Source organism: Nesoenas mayeri, assembly GCF_963082525.1.
Source record: "Nesoenas mayeri genome assembly, chromosome: 3".
In the NCBI taxonomy this organism is placed as follows: Eukaryota; Metazoa; Chordata; class Aves; order Columbiformes; family Columbidae; genus Nesoenas; species Nesoenas mayeri.
In genome coordinates, this window is record NC_137544.1 from 107,079,225 (window position 1) to 107,106,481 (window position 27,257).

The 27,257-nt window shown below is 44.5% G+C and overlaps 1 protein-coding gene across 3 annotated transcripts; it reads right to left on the bottom strand.

Annotated features, from left to right (window-relative positions):
* Positions 1–139: 139 nt before the first annotated feature.
* Positions 140–22,500, bottom strand: SEC23B (SEC23 homolog B, COPII coat complex component). 3 transcript variants are annotated; one of them, XM_080340829.1, is made up of 20 exons: positions 22,409–22,500; positions 19,923–20,158; positions 18,844–18,901; positions 18,123–18,209; positions 17,680–17,916; positions 17,208–17,293; positions 16,265–16,409; positions 15,591–15,749; positions 10,766–10,881; positions 8,830–8,953; positions 8,250–8,330; positions 7,832–7,921; positions 6,974–7,080; positions 6,636–6,789; positions 5,161–5,238; positions 4,704–4,865; positions 3,800–3,886; positions 1,758–1,913; positions 845–910; positions 140–565 (listed from the first exon to the last, which is right to left on the bottom strand). In XM_080340829.1, exons 2-20 carry the CDS (start codon positions 20,141–20,143, stop codon positions 476–478), a joined length of 2,304 nt encoding a protein of 767 aa, XP_080196955.1. In that variant the 5' UTR covers positions 20,144–20,158; positions 22,409–22,500; the 3' UTR covers positions 140–475. The 3 variants fall into 3 exon arrangements, with proteins under 3 accessions (XP_080196955.1, XP_080196956.1, XP_080196957.1); XM_080340830.1 differs by having other exon boundaries at positions 19,923–20,196; positions 22,409–22,440; XM_080340831.1 differs by lacking the exons at positions 140–565; positions 845–910 and having other exon boundaries at positions 1,777–1,913; positions 3,800–3,882.
* Between the last annotated feature and the right edge of the window lie 4,757 nt (positions 22,501–27,257).

Here is a 27,257-nt window from a genome sequence, read left to right on the forward strand (position 1 = left end):
ATTATTTTCTATAGCATATATGTACCCCAGTGTTATGTTTTCATAAATGAAAAGGAGGTAGACCAAGTCCACTGCTCATACAGCTGAGTTAGGGATAGCACTAAATAGTAATGCTCTTATCCAGTTTTATTTTTTGATTAATACAGTCCCTGATTGATAAAATACACCTTTTAAGAAAATGTAAGATTAAAAATTAAGCTAAAGACTGTTAAAAATCTATATTGGCTAAAACATCCTTTAGGTCCAATTACAATGTATGAAAAAGTGGAGGAAACAGAATACAGACAAAAGGGAATACAAATAAATTAATAGCTAGACGGGCCAAGTACAAAATTGTCCCTGAATATTTATTTCATTTCATACTTAAAAACCTTAGTCTAAAAGAGAGAGAAAGAAATGTAAATAAATTGCTCCACTTCTGTCATCAACATGATCTATGTAACTCTTCTGGTCTTGCTTCTGGGTTAGATCAAAGTCATGATGCACTGGAAACTGCCAGCTTTTTCAGATGGTCCATAAATACCTGGAGACTGACATCGTCTGTCAAGATCGGAGCTCCCGATTCCTGAAAACAAACGAAAAAAAAAAAGGCCTAAAGTAGTGGTGGCAACACTGGGGACTAAATGGAAGCAAATCAGATGTCAGCACTCTGAACTAACTGCCCGCTAAATCAACCACCTTTTTTCCCTGCAAAGGACAGATCTAGCAGAAAGATGCTACTTTTTGGCATTTTAATACAATATTTTGTGGCCTTTTGGTGAAGCAGGATGGCTACTGCATAGACAAATATGTAAATATACATTTTACAGTATTCCCAAACACATGGAGCTCTTCCCTTGCTTACCTGTCCCCATGCATAGAGGTTATTGTGAGTCTGAGAAGGGTTCACTTTAGACAAGAGGAACCGGGCCTATTCAGAGAAAACATTTGAGAAGTAGTTATGTAAAATTACAGACCTGTCAGCTCCCTCAAAACTGCTTATTGCTTTAGATACATGACTAGTGATGTTCTTCTGGTTTTGCAAGGTACTAATTTAACTCAGTTTCAAGCCCAGAAACAGCCCTACTCCACAGATGACTTGTCTCCAAAGGGCATGGAGTACTCTGCCACAGCAAGCGGCACTCGCCTGGCAGGATAGCTCTGGTTCCTTGTGACCCAGGCATCTCACCAGCATGGTCCTTCGCATGTCCCCACCCCCTCTTCAGAAAAGAGGTCAGTGGAGAACCAGCATAAGACTGTCTCATCAGAAATTAATACCAAGTTTTTGTTTTGGAGCACCAATTCCTGCCTCTCTGCGGCTAAAAACAAGCCAGACACAGATAAGCATTGCACAACTGCTATTCCAGGAAGAGGAAAAATAGGACCTATTTTATATCCTCGTTTTGCATCTGAGAATAAAGGAACAGATGGTCAATCATTCAGCTTAACTTACTGTCCTAGCAAGCTAACTGCACTCCCTGGATTGGGTAAATTTAGATACATAACCAAATAATTTTCCCACCTCTTTGGAGAATAAAAAGATAATTAGGCTGGCTTTTTCATTGGTTTTGGTTGGTTGGTTGTTTTTTTTCCATCCTCAGATTTAAAAAGCATATCCAGTAATTGACTTATTAAAAGACAACGTTATAGTAAGAGCTCATGAGAAAATATGCAAGCCACAGTATTTAACTTACAGAACCATACTTTTAGTAAAGGAGAAAAAGACAGGTATTTGCTCTGTTTAACAACAGAAAGAGTTCCTCGATAAGCCTCCTTACCTGACTGCCCCCATGTTCAGTGTGAATGTAACGCGGCATCGGGAATCTCGTCTGCAAGATTTCCTGGGCGTCATCCAGTGGGGCTTGCAGCAGGTGCTTGAAGTTTTCATATTCAGGCATGTCCTGGTAACCAGCTTTCTGCCACTGTGCAATAGTCTATTGATGGGACAGGGAGGAAATGAAAAGATACTAGAGATGTTTGCAAGCTTCCGCTTTTTAATGTGCACATCTGAAGAGAGCAGAACATTTCATGTAATTCTGCTTACAGATCACATGGCAAACTCACACTTTCACTACTCTGGCAATCACATTATTTTCTGTCCCTGAATTTAGGAACCAGCACTCAACACAAAAGCTGGTAGCACTTAGTGTGGTGCAAGAGCAATTAGTTGAAAGTGATCTTCAACCCTTTACATTTCAGCCTGCACCAACAAAGAAACACAAAGCATTTATAAATCACTGATATTTTATATCTGACTTGGTTTTGAATTAAGCAGCCATTGCCTTACAGTATTTTCAAGCTACCTAACCCTATGTACCTAGACATTTGCTCTATCCATATGCAGGTCACACAGTTAGATCTTCCTTTGTCTAAGTTTCACCCACTTGCTGAGTGTGTTGCTCTGCAAGAGTAGGTAGGAACTGTTTAAGGAAACTGGAAGATTTATTGTCATTGTTGAGACTCAAGCGTTCAAATCCTGTTCACATCAGTTGGATATCCCTGCTCACTTCTCAAAGGGATCAAATCCTATATGGAGGGAAGTTGAGAACTAATAACAGAACTGCCACAAACTGTCGTGCCAGACTTCCAGCATTCTAATAGCAGTCATTAAATGAAGTAGCTTAGTTCAAAAATAAAGGGAAGAGTTAAAACGCCTCACAAAAAGTTTTCACAAATAGGAACGTCTGCCCATAAACTAAGATGGGTTAATTTAAAATACTTCAATCTGTTGCCATGTTCAAGTAGAAGAAGCTGGATGCAGGCCACTCCCCAAGCAGGAGTATAAAAGATACAAGGGGAAAAAAAAAGGGCATGAAGGAACAGGGAGATTTCCAGAGAAAAAAAGGTGGAAAGCCAGCTTCCTCTACATTCCTTATCCCATAACTGCTTTAGGGTGTGAGACATTTCCATTCTGCAGCTACAGGAGCACATGAGTCACTTACAAAACCTGACAGGACTGAAATACAGATCTACAGGTCTGCATACTGAGGAGGCACTGGAAAGGAGGTTGTAGCATGGAGGGTGTTGGTCTCCCAAGCAGCCAGTGATAGGACAAGACAAAATGGCCTCAAGTTGGACCAGGGGAGGTTCAGACTGGATATTATGAAAAAATTCTTCTTGGAAAGGGTTGTCAGGCATTGGAACAGGCTGCCCTGGGAAGTGTTGGAGTCATGATCCCTGGAGGCATTTAAAAGGCATTTAGACGAGGTTCTCAGGGACATGGTTTAGAGCTATGGTGATCCTGAGGGCCTCTTCCAAATGAAACAATTCTATAATTTTATGAAAGCCAAGGCTTTGGATACTGGCATAAATCTGGATGTTCAGAAGAAGACAGTCCGTAAGCACTTACCTCAGTCACAATGGAAGGAATATAGGAGCAACTGTCAAAAATGTCCAATATATAAAAGCAAAAACTGGAAAAATTGGTAACTGATTTCTTTAAAAGCAGCAGTATTTAAGTGTCAAAACCCAGAAACCAGTATGTCACTTATCTGAAAATCAAACTGCAGCTCTCTGCCCTTGTTAAGGAAGTTTCAAGTTTCTCTGGCCTTTTCCAAGCATGGTAAGGGACTATCTTCATTGCCAAGCTAACATGACAACTACTCCTCAGTGCCAAATACATCCTTAGTGACTCCAGTAGGATTTTTTTTGTTAAGTCAGATTGTATGGTACTTGTATTACAACTGGAAGCACGTATATGATGTCATTATGTTAGTGTGGGATTTGCCAGCAGCTGTTTTCATACCAACAGTGACACCATCTGCATACCCAGCTGGTGGGAGAGAGTGCAAACAGAGAAAGAGAACATATTTCATTGTACCTCACCAAGGTAGATAACAATCTGGAAGAAAGTATCCATCAGTAGGATTCTGTCAGGAAGAATACTGCTGCTGTCCAAAAGCACTGGCTGGGGAAAAAAAAGAAGAAAGTTAATCACTTTTAAGTCCTCGGAACTGTATTAACTTTCATGGTTGGCTGAACAGCTCGCTCCACCCTGCCCCTGTAGACATGACTCCACCAACAGCTGCTCAGTCCACGTGAAGACCTTGCAGAGTGCAGTCAGCCTCCTGCGGCAGGTTAACAGCTAATGTATGAAATGCAGGATGCGAAAGAACAATTTCTGTGGCTATCCAAGTTTAATCTGAAATAATCTTGAACAAAAGTATCTCAAGAATAATAAGGAAAAACATGAGGACTCTGGCAAATGCTGCCAAGGCTTCAAAATGTTACTCTGGCAGCTTCTGCGTTTCTTTCCTGACAGATGCTCCTAATTCAAGGAAGCTGTCAGTGTAAGGGAATCTATGTCTGTCCATTGAATAGTTGCACATTGATAAAAACTGCTGCATAAACAACTGAAACCAAGCAGCTAGTAAGAGATATTATGACCTGGAAGTGCTGAGGTTTGCTGAATTCCACGTTGCAGATGACAGCCTCTAACAGAGAAGCAAAAGCACAACTGACAGCTGCTGTGAGATTCACCAGATGATTGGAGGCAGGGGTTGTGGCTTTTCTGGTGCGGGTTTTTGTTTTGTTTTGCTTTGTATTTAATCAAAGCTGTAAGTTTAATGAAAACACAATTCATATTTCACATTGCCCCATCACATCATTTAATAACTGCCTTGATTAAAAACATATATACAGGGGCTTTTTTGCTGAAATCATGTTACTCTGAGTGAATACTTGTTTTGGATTGATCCACCTCATCCTGTTGAACAAGGACTCACCTCAGGAGGTCCATGGAAAGAATAAGCATAAAGGATGGGCTGGATCATAATGAGAGACTGGGTCAAATCTTGCCTAGCAAAGTGGTGACGGTAATAAGAAGATTCATCTGGACTGTTATTGAAGACCTGCAGGAATGGGGAGCGTCGCAGATGGAACATGAACTGCATCAGAAGGAAGAGTGAGAAGAAAAACAACAGTAAGGTGCAAAAAATTCTGCAGCCAAGTCCAATCTTTCTGAACAGCAAATTCTTTGAAAAAAAAGTCTACACTCTATTAACTCTTCAGAGTTATTCCCTTAGCAGTCATTTGCAGCACTCAACTAGAAGACTAGTCCACCAAATTAGAAAGTCATCTCTTCCTCCCACTTGAATCTGATAAATGGTACAAGATGCTTTATCATCACTCTCACTCACCCTTGCACACTTTTCCCACGCCTGTGGGAAGTGAAGTTCTTACCTGGGGATACAAAGAAAATGATTCTGACAATCTGAAGGAGTTGGGATCATCTTTGTTGTATTGTCCAAATTTCTGACACTGTTAGAAGCAAAACGGATACTTTGGTCATCTCTCTCTTTTTTTTTTTTACTCCTTTTTTTTTCAAATTAACACTTTTTTTTTTTTTGAAGGGTGTTCTGGTTGTTTTTGAACAGAGCAACCAAGGCATGAACATGAAAATAACTAGTAACAGAAAATTTACAGGCTATTTTTCTTTAAGTTTGTGGTTTCTGTATCTTACTAGAATGAGAATCATCATTTTATCTATTTATCTATTTTATATACATATACATTTTATATACATTTATATCTATTTTATATACATTAAATTCACATTTGCAATTATCTAAGAATGAAGGAAATAGTGCTTCTAGTACTACCCTTTTTTCCCATTAAATCAGGGATACTATGTTATACTTAAGCTGCTTTGTACACTATGAAACACTTCTGCAGCAACTTCTTTCTAGAGCAGCAGCAGACTGGCATTTCACTAATGGCTTAACTGAATATAAGAAGCATCAATGGTTTTAGCAATTTAACTATAAATAACGTCACAACCATTTCAGCATGCAGCATGCCTATGTGTGTTTTGGTACTCAAACTTTTCTTTGATATTGGCCCTGTTTTCCAGTGTCTGATGTGCCACATCTCTTGGTATCAACTCCACAGGGGTGTTTGTACAAGGCCAGAACCAATTTAGGCAATTCAGGCTTGCAAAATTCCAAGAAAGAGATGGCATGAAGTTGTGGAAGTGATTACTGCCCTGAACTTGGCATCAGTGAGCCAACACCTGAATGCTGTGTTCAGTTTGGAGCTCCCCAGTGCAAGACAGACATGGATATACTGGAATGAATTTAGCAGGGGCCCCCAAGCCTGTTTAGGGGCTGAAGTACCTCATGTAAAAAGAGAAGCTGAAGAAGCTGGGTTTGTTCAGCCTGATCAAGAGTGGGATCAGGGAATCATATTGCTGTCTACAGCTACAGGTAGCTGGAGAAATGGAAGTTCTGATGGGAGGAGGAGAAAAGAAAACAAAAATTATAGTGACTGTGATCAAATATTGGAATAGGTTGTGAAGAGAAGCAAGAGAAGCTCCATCTGTGAAGGTCTTCAAAACTCAACTGAAGAAGACCTGGAGCAAGCTGCTCTAACTTCAAAGCTGGCCCTACTTTGCACAGGGGAGTTGAACCAGAGACCTCCAAAGGTCCCTTCTGTATTTTGCTATCACTTCTTTAATTGCAGGTTTAACCCTTTCAGCATTATGGGATGTTTACACACCCTGATCAAAGTGGCTTCTGACCTATTGCATACTAAACTATGTAACTGTGACCACAGCACAAATGAAGCAAATCAGTCTGGAAAAAGAATGGTGCTTTCTTTTCCAGAGACCACTTTTACTAGAATCAAGAATGCATCCAACCGCAGTCTATCGGTCTTACCAGTCTGATCAGCTGTCTGTCCAGCCATCGCAGAACATCAGGTCCCTCCTCAGACTCAGCTCTGTACACTCCCAGTCGTGCCATCAGCACAGCAGCTGCTTCCTGGTCAAACGCAGCTTCTATATGCTGGAGTTGAGTCTGTGCATCTGCCCAGCTACAGGGTTAGCAAAGGGTTAGTGCTCTCTACATTCACCTTCAGCAAAACTCAAACCTGATTCATCCTCCTTGTGCCAAATACTCTGTGGCCAATGCATGCGACAAAAAGCTAGAAAAATTCCAGCAAAGACTGCAGCTTAAATTTCTGCCATTCTGCCAAAGAACCAGCATGAGATACTCACTTTCTGGCTATGGTGGTGACACGAATGCGTTTCTGCATATTGGAGTGTTGATACTGAGTGACAAACTGCACTGCCCCTCTGCCTCCCTGAGGTATTGGTGCATTGTGCTGCAAAGGAAACAAAGGAAACCTTCAGAATGGGCTGGCTTTTCTGTAGCTCTGTACACTACAGAGAACTCCAAAGCATCATTTGAGCAGTCATATGTACAAGCTACAGATGGACCAGAGAAGGAACACACATCTGTTAGTGTTGTGTTTTCCAGCAGCCCTCAGAGTCAAGTGGTGCTGCGCCCATTTAATATTGTGCCTGAAATTTTATCAGCTTGTCCATTTAAGGACAGCTGCAGTTTATCTCTACAGCAATGAACATAAGAATGGCAGTACAAGGTCTGAGCTAAGGTCCTGTGAGCCCACCATCCTGTTCCCAACAGGAACCAGCCCACACAGCAGAGAAGACAATGAGAAACATGTGCAATAGAATCCCTCTAGGGTGGCCTTCCTGGCTTCTAGCTGACACATGTTCAGAAACCTTCCCAGCCAAAAGTTGTTTCTGAGCCATCGAGTTATTACAACTTGGAGGATCAATTCTCCAAGAATTTGAAGGTACATCCACAGCATGTACTGGCAAAAAGACAATTTTTTCTTCGTTAAATAAATATCACAGGAAGAAGACAAGGAAATAATGCACTTTTTGCACAGAACAAAAATATTAGGCGATTTATGCATATTAACACAACCTCTTTGGCACAAAAACACTTGGTTGCTTTGCAACCATCCATCTGCAACACAGGGGATGTCAATGCTTTTCCTGGCTCTTGGTGTGTAAGAGACAACAACAACAACAAAAGCCAGGACTGACCTGATTTACCACTTCAAAATAAATGGCCAGAGTTGTGCTGGGATCCAGACTACAAATTTTCCATTGAGATGTTCCTCCAGTTCCAAGCTCCTGCACATAATTGAAAAGAAAGCATTTTTGTCTCTAGAGCACATAAGGCAAGCTTATACCTCTGATCAGAATTTAAGAAATCTAGAAGGCCTGCTGTAACTTATGTTATCTTTTGGGTGTGAATGAAGTTACTGAAGGACACAGAGTTAAAAGAAAGCCTTATGGGGCAAGAATTTAGTCTAGGAAAGACTAGCTTTTCCTAAGGGTGTTTCCAAATTGTTTTTCTCCTTGAAAACTCTGACATTCTAGCTGAGCTGGAGGTCCAGACAGAAACTTTGCACTGCTTTTTTACTTCTTTGTTAAAGGTTTTTCCACATCAGAAACTTACGTTTTCAGAGACACATGGCCCTTTAGCATTCAGGGATATGCACGGTCCAATAGCTCCTGCAATTTTCAGCTCCCTAGAGGTCTAGAACAAAGTAAAAAAAGTTGTGGATTTTTTTTTTTTAGATCAAGTCAGTCCAATAGAATACACACAGTCTAAATCAGCATTGATCAGATGATGTGTGCACATGACTGTCAGGGAAAGTATCTCAGAGTACTTTCCCAGATCACCTACTGCTAGAATTAGTAAAGGTAAGAGAATCTACATAGTCACATTTTAATAATGAAGACATAGTTATAGTGACCATGAGAGAGTGTGAAATGTTCCTTGCTGAGTGAGGAGAGGCTGAGCTCAGCTGCTGCTTTTTAAAAAATTAATAAATAAATTAAAACCCATCACAACACAAATTTAGTAAGCCTTCAAACAAAGATTCCTCCACTCCAAACAGTGCTTCTCCAAAAACAGGCGCTACAGCTGACCTCAAACATGTAGAATTTGCTACACCCCAGATACTTAATTGACTTCTGAATGAACAGCACTTGTATTTCCCAGTTAATGTCATCCAGTGAAACTAATCTCTCACCTTCACATCCAAAGTTGCACCAAAAGCCATCCGAAATTCCCCATTGAACCCTTTGTTAAATACCCGCTGGAAGGTCTGCTTGAAGAGAGAAGTGTTGAAGGAGTCTCCCATCACCATGTGTCCTCTGCAAAAGAAAAAACAATACACAAGGGAACTGTAGCAACTGGAAACCAGAAGTAAAGCACAAAGGATACATAGCCCTAACTCTCATGCATGCAAACACATGCAGAAACTGTTTTAAAGCATGCCTTTGAATAGGTAGAATTCACATCAGGGAATGCAGATTCATGGATGCCTCCTCCAAAGCCAGACAAGTTAATGCTCCATTTTTGCCAGCTTGCTTTCTCAATTATATTTCTTGCCATCCCATTAGCTGCCTTAAAAATGCCTATGTTAGAAACACCTCAACCCAGGAAAGGCTTTGCTCACCCTGCTTCCCCTGAGCAAGGCTTGGTGCACATCTGAAACCACGCATGCTACAGAGTGGATGGCTGCACCGCCACAGCACGAGGATGGGTGCATGGACCTGTGCTGCACCTTCCCTAAGTGCCTTAGTAAAGCCAGGCCTGATCAAATGGGGTTTAATAACACAACCAAATGGTCAAACAATCTCTCTTCTGCTTACTGAGTATTATGTGATTATTTACAAACACCTTGCATTTGCTCACACTATAATTTGGTCCCTAGAGGCAGCAGATTTAAAATGGCCAATAAAAGATATGATGAGTGCCTAAAAGGCCCAACTGAGCATACAGCTTTCCTCACAGAGACCACCAAAAGGAGTGTGGCCAGTAGGCTGAGGGAGGTGATTCTGCCCCTCTGCCCAAGTGAGACCCCACCTGGAGTCCTGCATTGAGCTCTGGAGCCCTCAGTATAGGAAAGACATGGACCTGTTGGAGAGGGGCCAGAGGAGACCACAAATATGGTCAGAGGACTGGAATAGCTCTATTGCAAGAAGAGACTGTGAGAGTTGGGGTTGTTCAGCCTGGAGAAGAGAAGGCTCCATGGAGACCTTATTGTGGCCTTTCAGTACTTAAAAGAGGTCTATAAGAAAGATGGGGACAGACTTTTTAGCAGGGTATGTTACATCAGGACAAGGGGTGATGGTTTTAAACTAATGGAGGGAGAGTCAGGCTAGACATGAAGAATACATTTTTTACAATGAGGGTGGTAAAACACTGGCACAGGTTGCCCAGAGAGGTGGTAGATGCCCCATCCCTGGAAACATTCAGAGCCAGGCTGGACGAGGCATCAAGTTGAAGATGTCCCTGCTCATGGCAGGGGGTTGGACTAGATGACCTTTGAAAGTCCCTTCCAACCCAAACTATTCTATGATTCTATAAGGTTTTCATCAATATGGAATACAGATATTTACCCCTTAGAGATGTCACTTTGAACTAGATCAAGGGAAGCCAAGAATCCCTGGAAAGTGCAAGTGAGCCACTAAACAGAGAAAATCTGGCCCACACAAGGAAAGCTTCTACCCACCATTTCCAAAGCTCTGTTCTTCTGATGAAACTTAGTCATGCACACACCACAAAGCACAGCATCTCTATCTCATCAGCTCTGGAAAGAATACTTGCTGTGTCCCAAAAAGGCAGAAAGCATTTGCAAAAGACATGTTGCACCATGCTTTAGGATACCTTTCTCAAAGCAGGACATCGAGTTTTCTACCAGCAGTGCTAATTCACATGCTGTTTTGGGACTTCAGAAATGTGGTCTGGGATCAGGGGAGGTTTGCCGTATAATTCCTGGCAAATTCAAACCACAGTTTAGAATAGAATTATAAAAACCTCACCCTTTCGCCCTGAAAGAAAACTTAACTGCCTTCTGAACCATTTAACCATTCTCCCACTCAAAAACAAACAAACAAACAAAAAACAACAAACAAACAAACAGGTGCCAACAACTTAGTGCTCTCTTGCTATGAACATACCCAGTGAGGTTTGCGCAACACTTCATCTCCAGCAGTCCAGTCTGATCCAGGGCGCAGGCATAGATGTCGATACAATGCCCGCTGGCTGCAGTACGATTCGCCAGAGTCTCGTAGTACTGGGGAAAACACACACCATGTTTAGGATGCCACAATGGGCAATTTTTCTACTGCCCTCCAGCTGAGGCAATACATGAAACACGAGGCAAAATGAAGCAATTACCAGTGCTGTGGTAACCAAACAGCAGTTTGCTCCTACTGCTCTGTTGGAGCACACTTCTCCCTCTGAGGATGTTTGCACTTGGATAAGCTTGACCTGCATGTCACCAATACAGAGTGCATAAACTGCATGGGATTTTGTCTGTGACAACTTAGTGGAAACCCAAAGGTTTCACGGTGACAGTTAAGAGAACAGGTGTCATACTGTTTTGTCTAATCTGACAAGCACATTTATGCCTGACATTTTTACTGTTTTAAGTGTTGTTTCATAGGCCAGGAAGACAAAAATCTGTCTTCCAGAAAGCCTCCTTCTTTCCTCCCCAGAGGAGATAAAATGATGTCAATGAAGGAACTCTCCTCTCACCATCAGCTAAGAAAAAACACTGAAATACTTATCACAGCATCACAGTATGTTAGGGATTGGAAGGGACCTTGAAAGGTCATCTAGTCCAATCCCCCTGCCGGAACAGGAACACCTAGATGAGGTTACACAGGAATGTGTCCAGGCAGGTCTTGAATGTCTCCAGAGACGAAGACTCCACAACCCCCCTGAGCAGCCTGTTCCAGTGCTCTGTCACTCTCATGGTGAAGAAGTTTCTTCTCATATTTAAGTGGAACCTCTTGTGTTCCAGTTTATACCCATTGCCCCTTGTCTTATCATTGGTTGTCACCAAGAAGAGCCTGGCTCCACCCTCGTGACACTCACCCTTTACATATTTATAAACATTAATGAGGTCACCTTTCAGTCTCCTCTTCTCCAAGCTAAAGAAACCCAGCTCCCTCAGCCTTTCCTCATAAGGGAGATGCTCCACTCCCTTCATCATCTTCATTGCCCTGCGCTGGACTCTCTCCAGCAGTTCCCTGTCCTTCTTGAACTGAGAGCCCCAGAACTGGACACAATATTCCAGATGCGGTCTCACCAGGGCAGAGTAGAGGGGGAGGAGAACCCCTCTCGACCTACTAACCACCCCCCTTGTAATACACCCCAGGATGCCATTGGCCTTCCTGGCCACAAGGGCACAGTGCTGCCTCATGGTCATCCTGCTGTCCACCAGGACCTCCAGGTCCCTTTCCCCTACACTGCTCTCTAATAGGTCATTCCCCAACTCATACTGGAACCTGGGGTTGTTCCTACCCAGATGTACGACTCTAGACTTTCCCTTGTTATATTTCATTAAATTTTTCCCCGTCCAACTCTCCAGCCTGTCCAGGTCTTGCTGGATGGCAGCACAGCCTTCTGGTGTGTCAGCCAGTCCTCCCAGCTTTGTGTCACCAGCAAACTTGCTGATAGAACACTATTCCCTCATCCAAATCATTGGTGAATATATTGAATAATACAGGCCCCAGTACTGACCCTTGAGGCACTTCACTAGACACAGGCATCCAACTAGACTCCGCCCCATTGACCACAACTCTCTGGCTTCCTTCCTTCAGCCAGTTCCCAGTCCATCTCACTACCCGATCATCCAGTCCACACTTCCTCAGTTTAGCAGCAAGGATTCTGTGGCAGACTGTGCTAATTGCTTTACTGAAGTCAAGGTAGACCACATCCACTGCTCTGCCATCATCCATCCATCTCGTTATGTCTTCATAAAAGGCTATGAAGTTGGTCAAGCATGACTTCCCCTTGGTGAAGCCATGTTGACTGCCCCTAATGACCCTCTTATCCTTGATATGCCTTGAGATGGCACCAAGGATAAGATGTTCCATCACCTTCCCAGCGATGGAGGTGCGGCTGACCAGTCTATAGTTACCTGGGTCCTCCTTCTTGCCCTTTTTGAAGACTGGAGTGACATTTGCTTTCCTCCAGTCCTCAGGCACCTCTTCTATCTCCCAAGACTTGGCAAAGATGACGGAGAGTGGCCTAGCAATGACTTCAGCCAGCTCCCTCAGCACCCACAGGTGCATCCCATCCGGACCCATGGATTTATGGATGTCCAGACTGCTTAACTAACCCAGTCCTCATCAACCGAGGCAAACTCTTCCATTGTCCTGACTTCCTCTGGGGCCTCAGGGGTACGGGGCTCCTCAGGACAGCCTCCAGCAGAACAGGCAAAGAAGGCATTCAGTAACTCTGCCTTCTCTGTATCTTCTGTCACCAGGGCACCCACCTCATTCATCAGTGGGCCTACATTGCCTCTGGTGTTAGTTTTATCTGCGATGTATTTGAAAAAGCTTTCTGTTGTCCTTGACCCCTCTCACAAGGTTTAATTCTAAGGAAGCCTTAGCTTTCCTAGTTGCCTCCATACACCCTCTGACAACAGCCTTATATTCTTCCCAAGTGGCCAGCTGCTCCTTCCATGATCTGTAGACTCTGCTCTTCCACTTGAGTTTGCCCAGCAGTTCCCTGTTTAACCACACAGGTCTCCTGGCTCCCTTCCTTGACTTCCTATGTGTCAGGATGCTCTGATCTTGAGCTTGGAAGAAGCAGTCCCTGAATGCTAACCAACTATCTTGGGCCCCTTTACCTTCAAGTACCCTTTATCTGAGAAGGCGCAAGACTGTACTGGAGAAGTAACTAGAAGGAAGTCTTTTTTTACCCTTCTCTTGAACATTCCCACAATTTAATGTACACAAAAGGCTTGGGCACTTCAAGGACAGCCACGTGAATACCTGGACATACTGTTCCCAAATTAAGAGAATGGAGTATGTTTGTTTCTGGGGAAGGACAACGGGCAGCTATCAACATAGCAGTGAACATAGGCTTGTGTTATGTCCTTTGCCCCCATTTAGTGTTCTGACACAAAATTCAGTTGTTGTTTTGAAAAACTCTCAGCCAGCACTAGAATTGTAGAATCATTTCAGCTGGAAGAGACCCTCAAGATCATCGAGTCCAACCATAACCTAACCTAACTCTGGCTCTAAACCATGTCCCTAAGAGCCTCATCTATGCACCTTTTAAATACAGTGGTGACTCCACCTCTTCCCTGGGCAGCCTGGTCCAATGTCTGACCAGAAACCTTCCATGAAGAATTTCTTCCTAATATCCAATCTGAACCTCTCCTGGCGCAACTGGAGACCATTTCCTCTCATCCTACCACTTGCTACTTGGGAGAAGAGGCCAACACTCTCCATGCTACAACCTCCGTTCAGGTAGTTGTAGACAGTGATAAGGTCTCCCCTCAGCATCCTTTTCGCCAGGCCAAACAGACCCAGTTCCCTCAGCTACTCCTCATCAGACTTGTGCTCCAGACCCCTCAAGAGCTTCATCACCCTCCTCTGAACTCTCTGCAGCACCTCAATGTCTTTCCTGTAATGAGAGGCCCAAAACTGAACACAGCATTCAAGGTGGGGCCTCACCAGTGTACAAGGGGATGATCACTTCCCTAGTCCTGCTGGCCACACTATTCCTGATACAAGCCAGGATGCTGTTGGCCTTTTTGGCCACCTGGGCACACCGCCAGCTCATGTTCAGCCAGCTATCAATCAAGACCCCCAGATCCTTTTCCTCCAGGCATTTTTCCAGCCACTCTTCCCCGAGCCTGTAGCGTTGCCTGAGGTTGTTGTGACCCAAGTGCAGGATCTGGCACTTGGCCTTGCTGAACTTCATACAATCAGTCTCAGCCCAATGATCCATCCAGTCCAGATCCCTCTATATGGCCTTCCTATCCTCTAGAAGATCAACACTCCCACCCAATTTGGTGTTGTTTGCAAATTTACTAAGGGTGCACTCAAGCCACTCATCCAGATCATTGATAAAGAGATTAAACAGAACCAGCCCCAACACTGAGCCCTGGGGAACACCACCTGTGACCAGCTGCCAACTGGATTTGGCTCAGTTCACCACAACTCTTTGGGCCCAGCCCTCCAGCCAGTTCTTTATCCATCTCAGAGTACACCCACCCAAGCTGTCAGCTTCTCCAGGAGAATGCTGTGGGATATGGTCTCAAAGGCCTTACTGAAGCCTAAGTACACAACATCCACGGCCTTTCCTTCATCCACTAAGCAGGTCACCTTGGCATAGAAGGAGATCAGGTTGGTCAAGCAGGACCTGCCGTTCATAAACCCATGCTGACTGGGCCTGATCTCTTGGTTGTCTTCTATGTGCCATCTGATGGCACTCAAAATGATCTGGTCTGTGACCTCCCTAGCACAGAGGTCAGACTGACAGGCCTGTAATTCCTCAGATCCTCTTTCTGACCTTTCCTGTAGATGGGTGTCACATTTGCCAAATTCCAGTCAACTGGGACCTCCCCAGTTACTTAAGATTGCTGACAGATAATGGAAAGTGGCTTAGTGATCACCTCTGCCAGCTCCCTCAGCACCCTCCAATGTATCCCATCTGGCCCCACAGATTTGTGAGTGTCTAAGTGATGTAGCAGGTCGCTAACCATTTCCCTTTGGATTATTTGGGCCTCATTCTGCTCCCCACCCCTGTCTTCTGTCTCAGAGGGCTGGGTACCTGGAGCACAACTGGTCTTTCATAGTAAGACTGAGGTAAAGAAGGCAATTAGTACCTCAACCTTTCCATCATCCTCCGTCACTGCTTCCCCCTGCATCCACCAGAGGATGGAGATTCTCCTTAGCTCTCCTTATTTTGATAATACATTTATAGAAACATTTCTTATTGCCTTTTACAGCAGTAGCTAGGCTCAGCTCTAGCACCTACTTTGGTGGCCTTCTTCATGAACCTTGCGTTGTCCTTCTCTATATCATGCCAAGAACGGATTGGTGTTTTCAGTTCATCTCCCACCACCATGCCTGGTCCCTGTGTTGGTGGCCCACCTGTAAACAGCATTATTCTGGCTCCTGTGTTTGGAAATGTGCCCTAAAATAAAAACAAATACATATATCAGAGAGAAAGTGAAAAAAAAAAGTAAAAACGGGAGACTTATTAAATGGCAACAATGCTTTCTTTAGAGAAGCATTTACATGTGTTTCTGCAATGTCATTAGGGATCTGTCTCTGCTAGAGGCCACTATGACAAACAGAGATGCATTTCCTGACAATCACAGCACTCTCAAGTTTAGATATGCTACAACAAGCCTCATGTTTTCAAAAAAGGAAGCAAGCACTTTCTGTTCTTTTTACTGACATCTTAGATGTTCCTCAGATAAACCCAGTGCATAGTATCACCTCCACATGGTGATACACACAAAAATCAGAGACCTTTAAACACCTGCATGTTTTACCATAGATGTAAAGTCCCACTTCACACTAGCTGGTGCTAATTCATGTCAAATGTCAGCAGAAACAAACTGCACCTCTGCAGCCCAACATAACTTGACCACAGACCAAGCTGGACTCACACCAGCCCATCTCACACAACAGCACTAACAGTACCTCTAATAAGCCAACGGCAATTGACAGAGCTACTCCAGTGGAACGTAAAGGCCTCTTTCCCTGGGTGACTGGCCATGGGTCCCTTTGCAGTTCTCCAAGCAGATCTGTTAAATTCATATCAATCTTATGTACTGGCTGCAGAAACCTGCAAAATTTCAAATAAAATATTTTCCTGCTTGTAAGTCCTTCCAGTTTAGAGAAGAAAGTGCCTCTGTTCCTGGCATGCAAAAAATGTATTGAGATAGTTATCAGAAGCAAAAAGTCACATGACATGTTCCCTTCTTACATTCAAACTTTACAAGATAACAGGCCTGTGCAAAATAAAAAAAATTCATCAAAGTAATACATCAGGATCTCACGAGAAGTTAAAGTCACAGAAAATGTGGGAAAGAACTTCAATTGTTATTTAGTCTACCAAAACATACAAGAGCTGCCACTGAAAAAGAGAGGCTGAGAAAGAGAAAACTATATTCAACAGGGGCAAATACAGCTTTACTGTTCAGGGGGTCACTGCTTGCCTGTCAATCATTTTTCAGACTTGCTGAGTCAGGGGGTAGGAGGTGGTATGTAGGATTGCTATGCATAGATGAGGTCCCCCGTTGGCTGGTCAGTCAAAAAGGCAGACCCTTGCTCCAAACAATTCATGAGCAATATGCTTTCCAAAGACAGTTACTCTATGTTTTTCAAGCAGAGGTCTAGACTGAAAGAAAATCATGTTCTTAAAACTGTGAAACCAAGATACAATCGAATTCTAGTACACTGTCTGCAGCTTTAGCAAATGCCATCGATATATATCAATTGATGTAGGGAAAAAACTGTGACAAGACAATACCATCTGAATCTTCTTACAAGGACTCCTCTTGAGAAACCCAAGTTTAGAAGCATGACCCCAAACAGGCATAAAACATCTGCCCTGCTCTTCTGCCATGCAAGTGCAGCTTACCTGCTTGAAATTGCAGGTTGCTCTGGAGTTTGAAGAGGTCTTCCCTGTTGAATGGGGACAGCTGGCCTTAAAAGCCCAAGCATATCCTAGAAAACAGTAAAGAGGAGGCAGAGGAGATGTACTATCCAAACACTAAATATATTATTTACTGACAAGCAATACACACTGAGGCCTGCAACACTATAGCATTAAATACACTAAAATCTGTGAAATTGTTAACATTAATCTTTGAACTCTCAATAGGAATGGCTCAATGGGTCCTTTATGCGAAATACAGAAACTCTATCTTGAACAAGCTTCCAAGGAATTTATAAAGGAAAATGACAGGACAGATACTGGGAGGGAAACACACTAACAGTTAAGAGCACTGAACCCTCCTTCCTCCCTGAGAGCCCAGAGATTGAAAGACCAGCAGTGGTGTCAACAGAGCTAACAGGAACAAACCACTGGCCTAAGAGGTGGCAGAACATACCTGTATCTGCTTAGCTGTCAGGTCCTTCGTGCCCCTAAACACATAGCTCTTGGAAATCCCTTCACAGCTCAGCTCGTGAACCTGGACCATTCTGCCAAAAGTGATAAGCCCCACTAGAGCATCAGCAGGCAGTAGACTTAGGGACATCTGGAGGGACTCCTTCAGCGCCTGCAAGTCCTCCTCTTCCAAGCACGTGTCGACAACATAAAGGAAGATCAATGGCGTCTGCGGACCTCGCTAATGTGGAAACAGATGTATTTACTAGGCACGTACATATGCCAGGTGACACTTTATAATACCTCCAGACAAGCATTAAAATGAGCCCTGTCTTAGGCACCTTGCAGAAATGTTATTTGCATCATCTTAAGTAAATCTAATACACACATAAGCTGTCACAAACAAGACAATTCTGGGAGCTTGAAAATTGCCTATGATTCTTTTACCTGTACTATATATTCAATTGTTGAAAACTGAGGCATAAGCTCTGCTGGTTGATTGATGTCAGATATGCCTGCATATGCTGGAGGGAACTGAAAAAGAGAACAGAAAAATAGGACAAGGAAGTTGCAAGACAGAAATGTGGGACCCTCTTCTGCAGTACAGAGGCTTCCCTGCTCATGACGCGGTTATTCAACTCTTTTTTTACTGCCACTGCATCAACCTGATTAACTCATGACAAGAGATCCATACTGCTGTTTTCCTAAGCATAGACAAGTGGCCAGCAGTACAGACAGCTGCTCAATCCAGTGTAAATGAAAGGTGAGACTAAAGCAGTGACTGTACATTAGCTGAAATTCATTTCACCATGCAACAGTTTCTGATGGCAAAAGTCTACTCAAATCTAATAAATTTCATACTCGGCAAGAACAGTAAACATCAAGTGTGAAAACCATGCTGGAAACACATGGGACAAAATAACCTTTTTATCTCCTTCCTAAGCCCTGCATGCCGGTAAAATCACTGGCAAAACTGAACTGAAAACAGACAAGATATCAGGTAGAACAGACCCATTAACAAGTACTCTGGCCTAAGTTCAACAAAACAAAAAGGTCAAGGGAAGGAATCTAGAAAAGTGGAATTTATGCTTAACAGCCTTTGCCAGGGGAGGCCATCAAGAAAATCCTGACTGAAAAGATAAAAGAGCTGATGCTTTTTCCAGCTTACCTGATTTCTCTGAAAACAGAAGTTACAAGCCCAAAGCTTGGCCCGATAATCAACTTGGCTGCAAGTGAAAGAAAAGGCATTAGTATAACTACAGGAACAATTTTACAGCACTGCTTCACAATTACCTATGCTCATTCACAGCACTGAGGAAGAAAGAGAATATTGGACAGTCCAGCTTGAATGACAAGAGTTTTAGGGATTCAGGCTCATGTTCTATTGCCACAAAGTCCATTAGCTCATCCAGTCCTGCCATTTCCAGGCCTGTCAGCACGATGGACCACTGACAGCTCTCCAGAGCTTAGCCTTTGTCAAACAAAGACTTGGGTCTAATCATTCTTTCACTATGCTTTAGCTTACCTTAGTCATCTTATTGTTTGTACAGCTGTAGCACACAAGTGTTCCAGTCGCAGAACAGCAGGAGCCACTCACCCAGATCCTGCGCAAACACTGAACAAATAGGCTGTTCCCTGCCCCAAAGAGTTTACTCTCCTAAGCTTGTCAGGGCATCCTGTAACCACTGGTACAGTAAAGCTTGGCCATATTCTTATTTCATGGATTTAATCTCTTCTTACTTCCTCTTATTGGCCTTCCCTGCTTTTCCTCAGTCCAATGCTACACTCCAAGTATGTAGGATCATCACATGATTTTGGTACCCTGATTATTCCTCTTAAATTCTTAGCAAAACTTCAAAGAAAACCATGCCCCTCCTAATGCAACTGACCTACAAGCAGCAAGATGTGTAGTATAAAGCAAGAAACCAAGCAAGCATCTAAGCCTAGAGAACAATATCACTACAGTTGGCATCTTTGTTTATTTTAAGTTTTATCATTCACCACAAAATTCTCTGGGATGGTAAGAGGACTGGCCATTTTCATATCCTGTCTCATCTCTTTCTGGCAGCTCTAGTCACAGGCTGGCATTCAATATATCTCATTAGGCACGCATGGATTTTAACAAACCCACTACATCTAAATGAAAGGGGCTACCAGGCACCAGACACAGAAAAAGGGAAATAAGGAAGTAATGAAGTTCAGATAAAAAACTGTCTCTCTGAACATCCACAGCCAAGAAATTCATACCAGAGTGGGTTGAGTACCGCTTTGCAAGTTGACCTGCTACAAAGCACTGGTTCATACTGCACAGGTGGCAGATCAAGACGCTCCTTCAGTGGGGTCAGAAGACAGGCCAGGGGGACGATCATCCTTGTGGCCTCCAGCCTGCTGGAGGGCCACACATTCCAGCTGAAACGCACTCCGTCACGCTCCTCATTTTGCTGGATGAACTCCAGGTATGTTGCCATGGGACTGCAGAAGCTCTAAAAGGACATAAACAACACATTCAGGCAGTGGTTGCCTGTTTGGACAACAGTCTTGCAAAGGAGGTCAGCAGATCAACTACATGTAGGCACAAGACATTGCAGGACAAAGCCAATATGTTATAATGAGTTAATCCCGTTATCAAATGAACCATGTGACTGCATTAATCTCTTCTGGCTGGTGCTCTCATCAACATCCCCGACAATTAAAACCCCACCAAATCCAAGGAAGAAACAAGGAAATCTGGCATCAAAGCCAGAATGCAAGTTTTTTTTTTTTTTTCTTGTATTTAACATCCCAGTACTCAGGCTGGCCTCAAAGCAATCCTGACTGACTCAGGTCAGATTTGCAGGACACTCTGAAGCCTTCGGCTAAAACCTTATGAGCAGAAAAGGAGGCCAAGTCTGAGACCAAAACACTCATCACAAACATCATCTGTTTGACAGTCTGCCTTGCTTACAGATGGAAAGGACCACAAGACAAAAAGGCCAAAAAAGGTCTTTCGTGATTTTAGACACCCTCTGTACATAGCACCATGTACCACTCCCAGTAAGGGAGGAATTGAGAGTCCAGCAGACTTCAGAAAAGACATGTCATTCAAGTAGGAGTATCCCCAATACATCAGAGAAGTCACTTGCCTTACTCTTCAGGGTAAGAGCCAGGCCATCATTACCTTTCATGTCTCTAAGAAAGGGAAGGACAAGCCTAACAAAAAAACCCACTTGTTGAATCCAGCCCACAAACACCACACAGCTCAGGCAGCAACTGACAGAGCCAAAAGCAGCAGCAGCACGACCCACTCCAGACAAGGAAACTCAGAGGTTCACCTCTGCCTGCATAATGCTCCAGGATTACCTTACTCCTGGTCCTCACTGCAAGCAGGAGCTTTGGAAGGGCCATAGGAATGAGAAATCAGAAGAATCACCTCCCCTAGAGGAAGTTTTGATGTAACTTTTTCCTACAGACCTCCAAACTCATCAACTTTTTCTTGCTATGAAGGATGTAAATCAAACTCACGGGCATTGCCCTTTATTTCCACTCCCACCTCCAGACAGAAAAACAGAAAGGTTCAGCAACACAACCCCACCACAAATGGGTCTGTCAGGGTAAAAGTCAGAGCCAAGCCTGTCTGTAGAACATCCTACATAGCAGAACAGAGAGAGAAACATCTGACATCTCAGGTGTGCAGAGCAACTGCAGTGCAAATTTACTCCATGTTCCTCTGACACCACTCTCCTGACCCAGGCCAAGCCCCAGCCAGGTTTGGCACAGGCTGTAGCCCTGTTTTGGGGTCAGGACAGCAGGAAGGGAGGCACCCCCAACCCAAACAGAACTATGTAAGGCCAGTTTAGGATTCAGTGCCTGCCCAACGTGCCAGCTTCCCCACCAGAGCATGGCCCTCCGGCCCCAGTCATGCAGTAATCTCCAGGGCCTATCCTGGCAATGGGGAGGTCCCAAAGCCCCTGTCCAGGAGAGGACAGACCCTACTGAAACCTCAGCAAATGAATGGTGGTAGCACTGCAGTTTCTGTACATGATTTGCCAATATGACACACTGCTGACCCACCCCTCCCAGCAAAACCACAGACAATGCTGCTGCTCCCTAACAGTGCTGCCAGTAACACCACAGACCCCCCGGCTGCTGCCCTCGGCACAGCTACAGGAGACACCATAGACGCCTAGTGAAGCCATAGCGGCCACCCCTGACACCTTCATCGCGGGTCCCCAGCACTGCCACGGGGTAAAGCACTGACCCCTCCACCGCTGCAGGCGGCACGGCTGACCCAGCACCGGCTGAGCGCAGTGCTGCTCCGGGAGACACTGCCAGGCCCCAGCACCCTCAGAGCGGACAGTGCCGATCCCGGCCCAGGCAGAGCCACAGGGGACACGGCTGAGCCGCTGGGCTGCTCTGTGGGACACTGCTGATCCCCACGCAAGTGCTGCTGTGCGGGGACATCACTGACCCGCCCCAGTGCCTCCCACAGGGGAAGCACTGAGCTTCTCCAGCCCCTCTGTAAGGGCCACCACAGACGCCCCCTCACAGGGGCACCACTGACCACCCACAACCCCCACCCATAAGGAACACTACTGGCCCGCCACCTCCCCTCACAGGCGACGCCACTGACCCCTACAGCCCCTAACACAGGAGACACCACTAAACCCCCAGCCCCGCTAGAGGGGACACCACCACTCGCAGTCCCCATGCCGGCCACAGGACAGGGATCCCCGGGGCCGCCCCGCAGCACGCACCTGCCCGCCGCGCCGCTCCCCGCTTCCGCCGCTCTCTCCCGGCAGGCCCCGCGCGCCCGGCAAGGCCAGCTCAGCGGTGCGGAGTGCCCGCAGGCAAGATGGCTGCCCCAGCACGCCCCACCCTCCCCCAGCGAGGCTGCGCCGACATCTTGGCTAAGGGCACCCTCCGCGCCACTCTGAAGGGGGGAAAGAGGCGTGACCCTACCAAACATGGCGAGGCGGCGACGTCAGAGAAGCCATCTTGACTAAGGGCGCCAGGTGCAGCGTTGGAATGGAAACAAACTGGATGCCCCTACCAAATATGGGGGGGAAGGAGTCACATTCCCCCACCGGAAGAGGGTGCTGAGCTACGGGATGAGGGAACCCACTCTTCCCTCAGGGTGCTCGGCGGCTTTGGGGAGCGCTGCCACATTCAGCAGGGAGGGTCGCCTTTGTAGGTGCAGAAACTCGTGGGGAAAGATTATCAATAACAACTTACTAATAATACAGGCACCAAAACAAAACAAACCTGCAAGGCCCAAGTGGTCTCACCTTTGCCACAGTTCTCAGCCCCACCCCGAAGCTGTGAGGCCACCCAGGCAGGTGTGGCTGGGGTGAGGAGCCAGGAGGAGAGCTGGCTGGAAACTGAAAAGGACCAACTGGCACCATTTTCCTGGTTTGGCTTGAGGACACACACCCTTTGACAGCACAGCTCTTGCTGTTCACATACCTGGTTGCTGGCATTTGTTTTCAAACATGCCCAGTCCCAGTAAATTGGATTTTCCTCCTTTGCTGTTCCCAGAAAAGAAGCAGGAGCTTGCATTACCCTCACAGCTGGCTCGAGGCCACAGTGGTTCATCACCCTGTGAGGAAGCCTGTACCCCAGCCTGCTGGGAAAACCCCAGCGCTCAGACCTGCAGCAACAAGAATGACACATATAGAGACACATACACAGAGTTCATGTCAGCAGTGAGAGCAGAGCCAGGCTGAGCTCAGCCGAGCCTTCTTTAATTAGCCTTTCTTTGTTTATAGCTTTACAGATACAGGCCTAGACCAAGAGGTTAAACAGGATGTTTTTCTCAAAAACTGTTACTCCAAACACACACACCCAGACCAAACATTCACACACCATACATCCTCGGGGCAGTGTTCCAGCCCAAGATATCACTTCTTCACAAGCACATAATCCAGTATAACGTGTCAGGACTGCCTTGTTTTGACTGATTGCTGTGATTTAATGATGTTAGTACTAGTCTATTTTGCCCATCCAGATGCTCATGTTAGTATCCATCTTCCTTTATCATCCGTGTGGCTGAAGCCGTATGTCCTGCTGTTCCCACACAGACCCTGTGATGAGGAGAGATCCAGGAAAGATCACGATATCCAACGTGCTTCCTGTGGACGTGTGGTAGAGGTTTGACCAAGCCTGACTTGCCTCAAAAGCTCATCTGTGCCTTGAACTGGGCAAATATATTCCCTCTTTCACTGTTCTCTGCTCCTTTTGCTTCCCTCGGTCTCTTCTGAAGCCAAAGAGGAAAAGCCTGTTCCTAGTGAGGCTGATGACATGAATCCTACCCTGTAGCCTCATGTAACACCATGTGAGATTTGTCTCGTCTGCATGTATGCATGTAAATCCATTGCTGAACACTGTAAACTTTCACACATACTTCTAAGGGCAAAGGCATTGCAGTAAAACATCTTGACCCACTTCTGATAGTTTGGGTTCATGTAGTGGTGTTCCTATAAATATTCCCCAGGCTTCTGTGTGAGCATCACTCAATCTTTGCTTAAAGGAAATTAATGCCCTGTGATCAAGTTTTCTTACCCATGTACTGTCAAGCTTCAGGTTTTTCTGTTTTCTCACTTTTAAATGCAGCATAAATCTATGTTTTGAATATTTTGCATCTTTCTTAAAGTCATTGATTAGAAGAAAGCCTAAAATTAATTCTTAAGTTGCTTGGTAACAGCTTAAAACAATAGGAGCAACATGACTGAAGTGCTGTGCAGCAAGGTGGTCCTCCATGCAGGTTTGATCACCAGGCTCCTCTTTTATCAGGTATGTCAGAACTCATCCAGTTTTCATGTTGTCTGCCTACACCTCTGATATAGCATATTAAAGAAAAAAAATAGACATCTACTGATCCAAGTAGCACTGCCTCCTACAAGTTAACTAGCAGAAGAAAAATAAAATCTGGCCAGACTGTGGAGCTTAGAGTACTTGTAGATGCTCTTTGTTGTGATGAGATGCAGAATGTTCTTTCTTTCTACTCTGTGAGCAATGTGGGATACATCTTACACTTTTCTTAGTTATATGAAGGTTTTGATGAAACCACGTATAGGCAATGTGGCCAACTTTGACATGTAATAAGCAATTAGGAATATAAATATGTTTTAAACATTACTGCACATTCTATGATTGAATGCTTGGCTAAAAAAAGAAATAGGCAAGCTCTTCTCAGTGTTTAAGCACCTGTAAAAATCAGTCACTGCTTCAGGTTCACAGCCTGTGATAAGGGCTTGATTACACTAGAAACAGCAAGAAGTTGAACCATTGAGGAGAAAAAGACAAGGTTTTCAGCTGTGTTCTCTGTGCCCCTCAAGATATTTCAACAGACCCTGGCAGTGGAAGAAGATCCAATGAAATCTCCATTGAGCTGCTGCAGAGTTTGGTTTCAATCAGCAGTCCTTCTTCCCTTCTCTGAAAAGGACAGAAGGAACTGGCTGACAGATATGGGACATAATTGCCTAAGTACACAGATAGGGGCTACTTTCAGAACACTGAATTCCACAGGGAGATTTGCATTATCCAGAAACTACTCTAACCAAGAGCCATTCAGTCCTTCTTCCCAGGGCAGAAAAGGTGTATGTTCCTCTGAAGCATTTAACAGTGGAAACGTTCCAGACCCAAAACAAAGCAAAAAAAGATGCTGTCTGAGCAGAACATTAATATTGCCTTCCCAGCTTCCTAAGGCAAGCTGTGTGCTTTGCAGGGGTTAAATTTGCTTGTGTAAAATCTGAACATGAGCAGAAAGGAATAAAAAAGCAAAAGAATGCTACCTATGCTTACATGCTAAAGAGTATAAAATTAAAACTACTGCTGTTGTTAACATCCACAGACCCAGAAGTTGCTCTTCAAGCAGTACCAGTAAGAGGCAAAGCAAACTGCTCCTCTGGAGCTGCTCGTTTATCCTCATTTTACATTTTACTCATATAGCCATATCTCAAAAGCAAAGCACAGAGCCTTACTAGGCACTAGGGCTTCAAAGCTATGCTGTGCCCACTCTACTAGAATTAATTAGTTAAAACATTGAGCAACTGTTTCGAGTCTGCAAGAGGAGCAAAATCCTAAAGCCCTGTGTTTCTAACTAAAGTAAAACCTTTCCCATTCTTCTGTTTTCCCAAAACAATGGCAAGCTTGCTCAAAAAGCTAGAGAGAGAGGGAGAAAATACACAGACTACTTACATAAACATTAACTTCTTTTGTGTTTTAACAACCGAAAGAGAAGAATGCTTTTAGCCCCACTTCCCCTCCTCCCCACTCCGCCCCAGGATCTCCTGAAGAGTGTGTGAAGTGCAATAATTAACTTTCTCAGGTAGGAAGTGAATATTTTCAACAAAAACTTGGACACCACCTGTGGACCTTCTCACACAATACCTTTCCGTCCTCTTCAGGTTGCCAGCTAAGCTAGGCTCAGTGTGGCCAAGCGCCTGCCTACCCATTTCTCAGATTAAATGATAAAGACTCCAATCTACACGAAGCCAGATGGGAAGGTTGCCTGTGTGTAGTGGAAGACATACCCGTTTGAGGTGTATATACCCTGTTTCCAAGCATGAAGTGTTTGGCAGCAACAGGTGACCCAGCTGTCCCTGCTCACCATTGTTTCTTCCCAAAAATTTCATTGCATGAGGAGGCAAAACAGGAAACCAGCGTTTACCTTTTCTTTCTTGAGCTGTAGGGGAGCCATACCAGGATGGGACAAAAGATGGCACTCGAACAGCACCAGATGCACAACCATTGCACTCCTCCACAGCTCCAACCTGGGTTTAAAAAAAAACACAACACACCACAGGAAAACCCCAACAGCCACTCAGCCACATGGTACATGTTCTCCCTATCAAAGCTTCAAGCTTGCCATAATTGTTAATGTTTTAAACTTTGGACTGTAAAGGCCAGACATGTTAAACAGTACCCACTGCTGTACTCTCCCTCCATTCACAATAAAGCCTGGTACTGTAGTTAATGTTTCTCTTGGAAATAAAAAGCAATCTTGTACTTTATTCTACGTGAAAATGGCATTTGGGTGTGATCAGCCTGCAACTTGCTTTTGTACAGTTGGTTACCATTGGGGAGGAAACTGCTGAGAACAGCCTGGTAGGTTCACAGCAGGGTCTGCGCGCCCAGGGTTCACAATAACCAGAAGGTAACTTGTGGTCCTGCAGCAGCTGAACTGCAACCTCTTGTATGAGACATGCATAAAGAAATGAGCAGATCACGCTCCCAAGTGGTCACCCATTACCTTTAGCTCTCAGCTTTCTACACATATGTGTTTTCCAGTACTGGAGCTAATACAGTAGCTTCCTCAAAACATTACATTTCATACCAGTTTGTAAAGGGAACAGCTTTGTCAGGTAGGAGGGAAGACTGAAGGAACTCAAGTAAGGAGAAAAAAAAAATAGACTATTAATGTCAAATCCAATACAAATGAGCCAGAATTTCAAGCGCTTAATTAACCAACTCTCTAGTACCTAAAGCTATTCACAGACAGCAAGCTCTTTGTCCTTTTTCTTACTACCAATGAATTTGGTTACATTGCATAAAGTGACATACCTACATGATAAAGATGTTGTTTCCCTGAAAGCTATCTTCTAG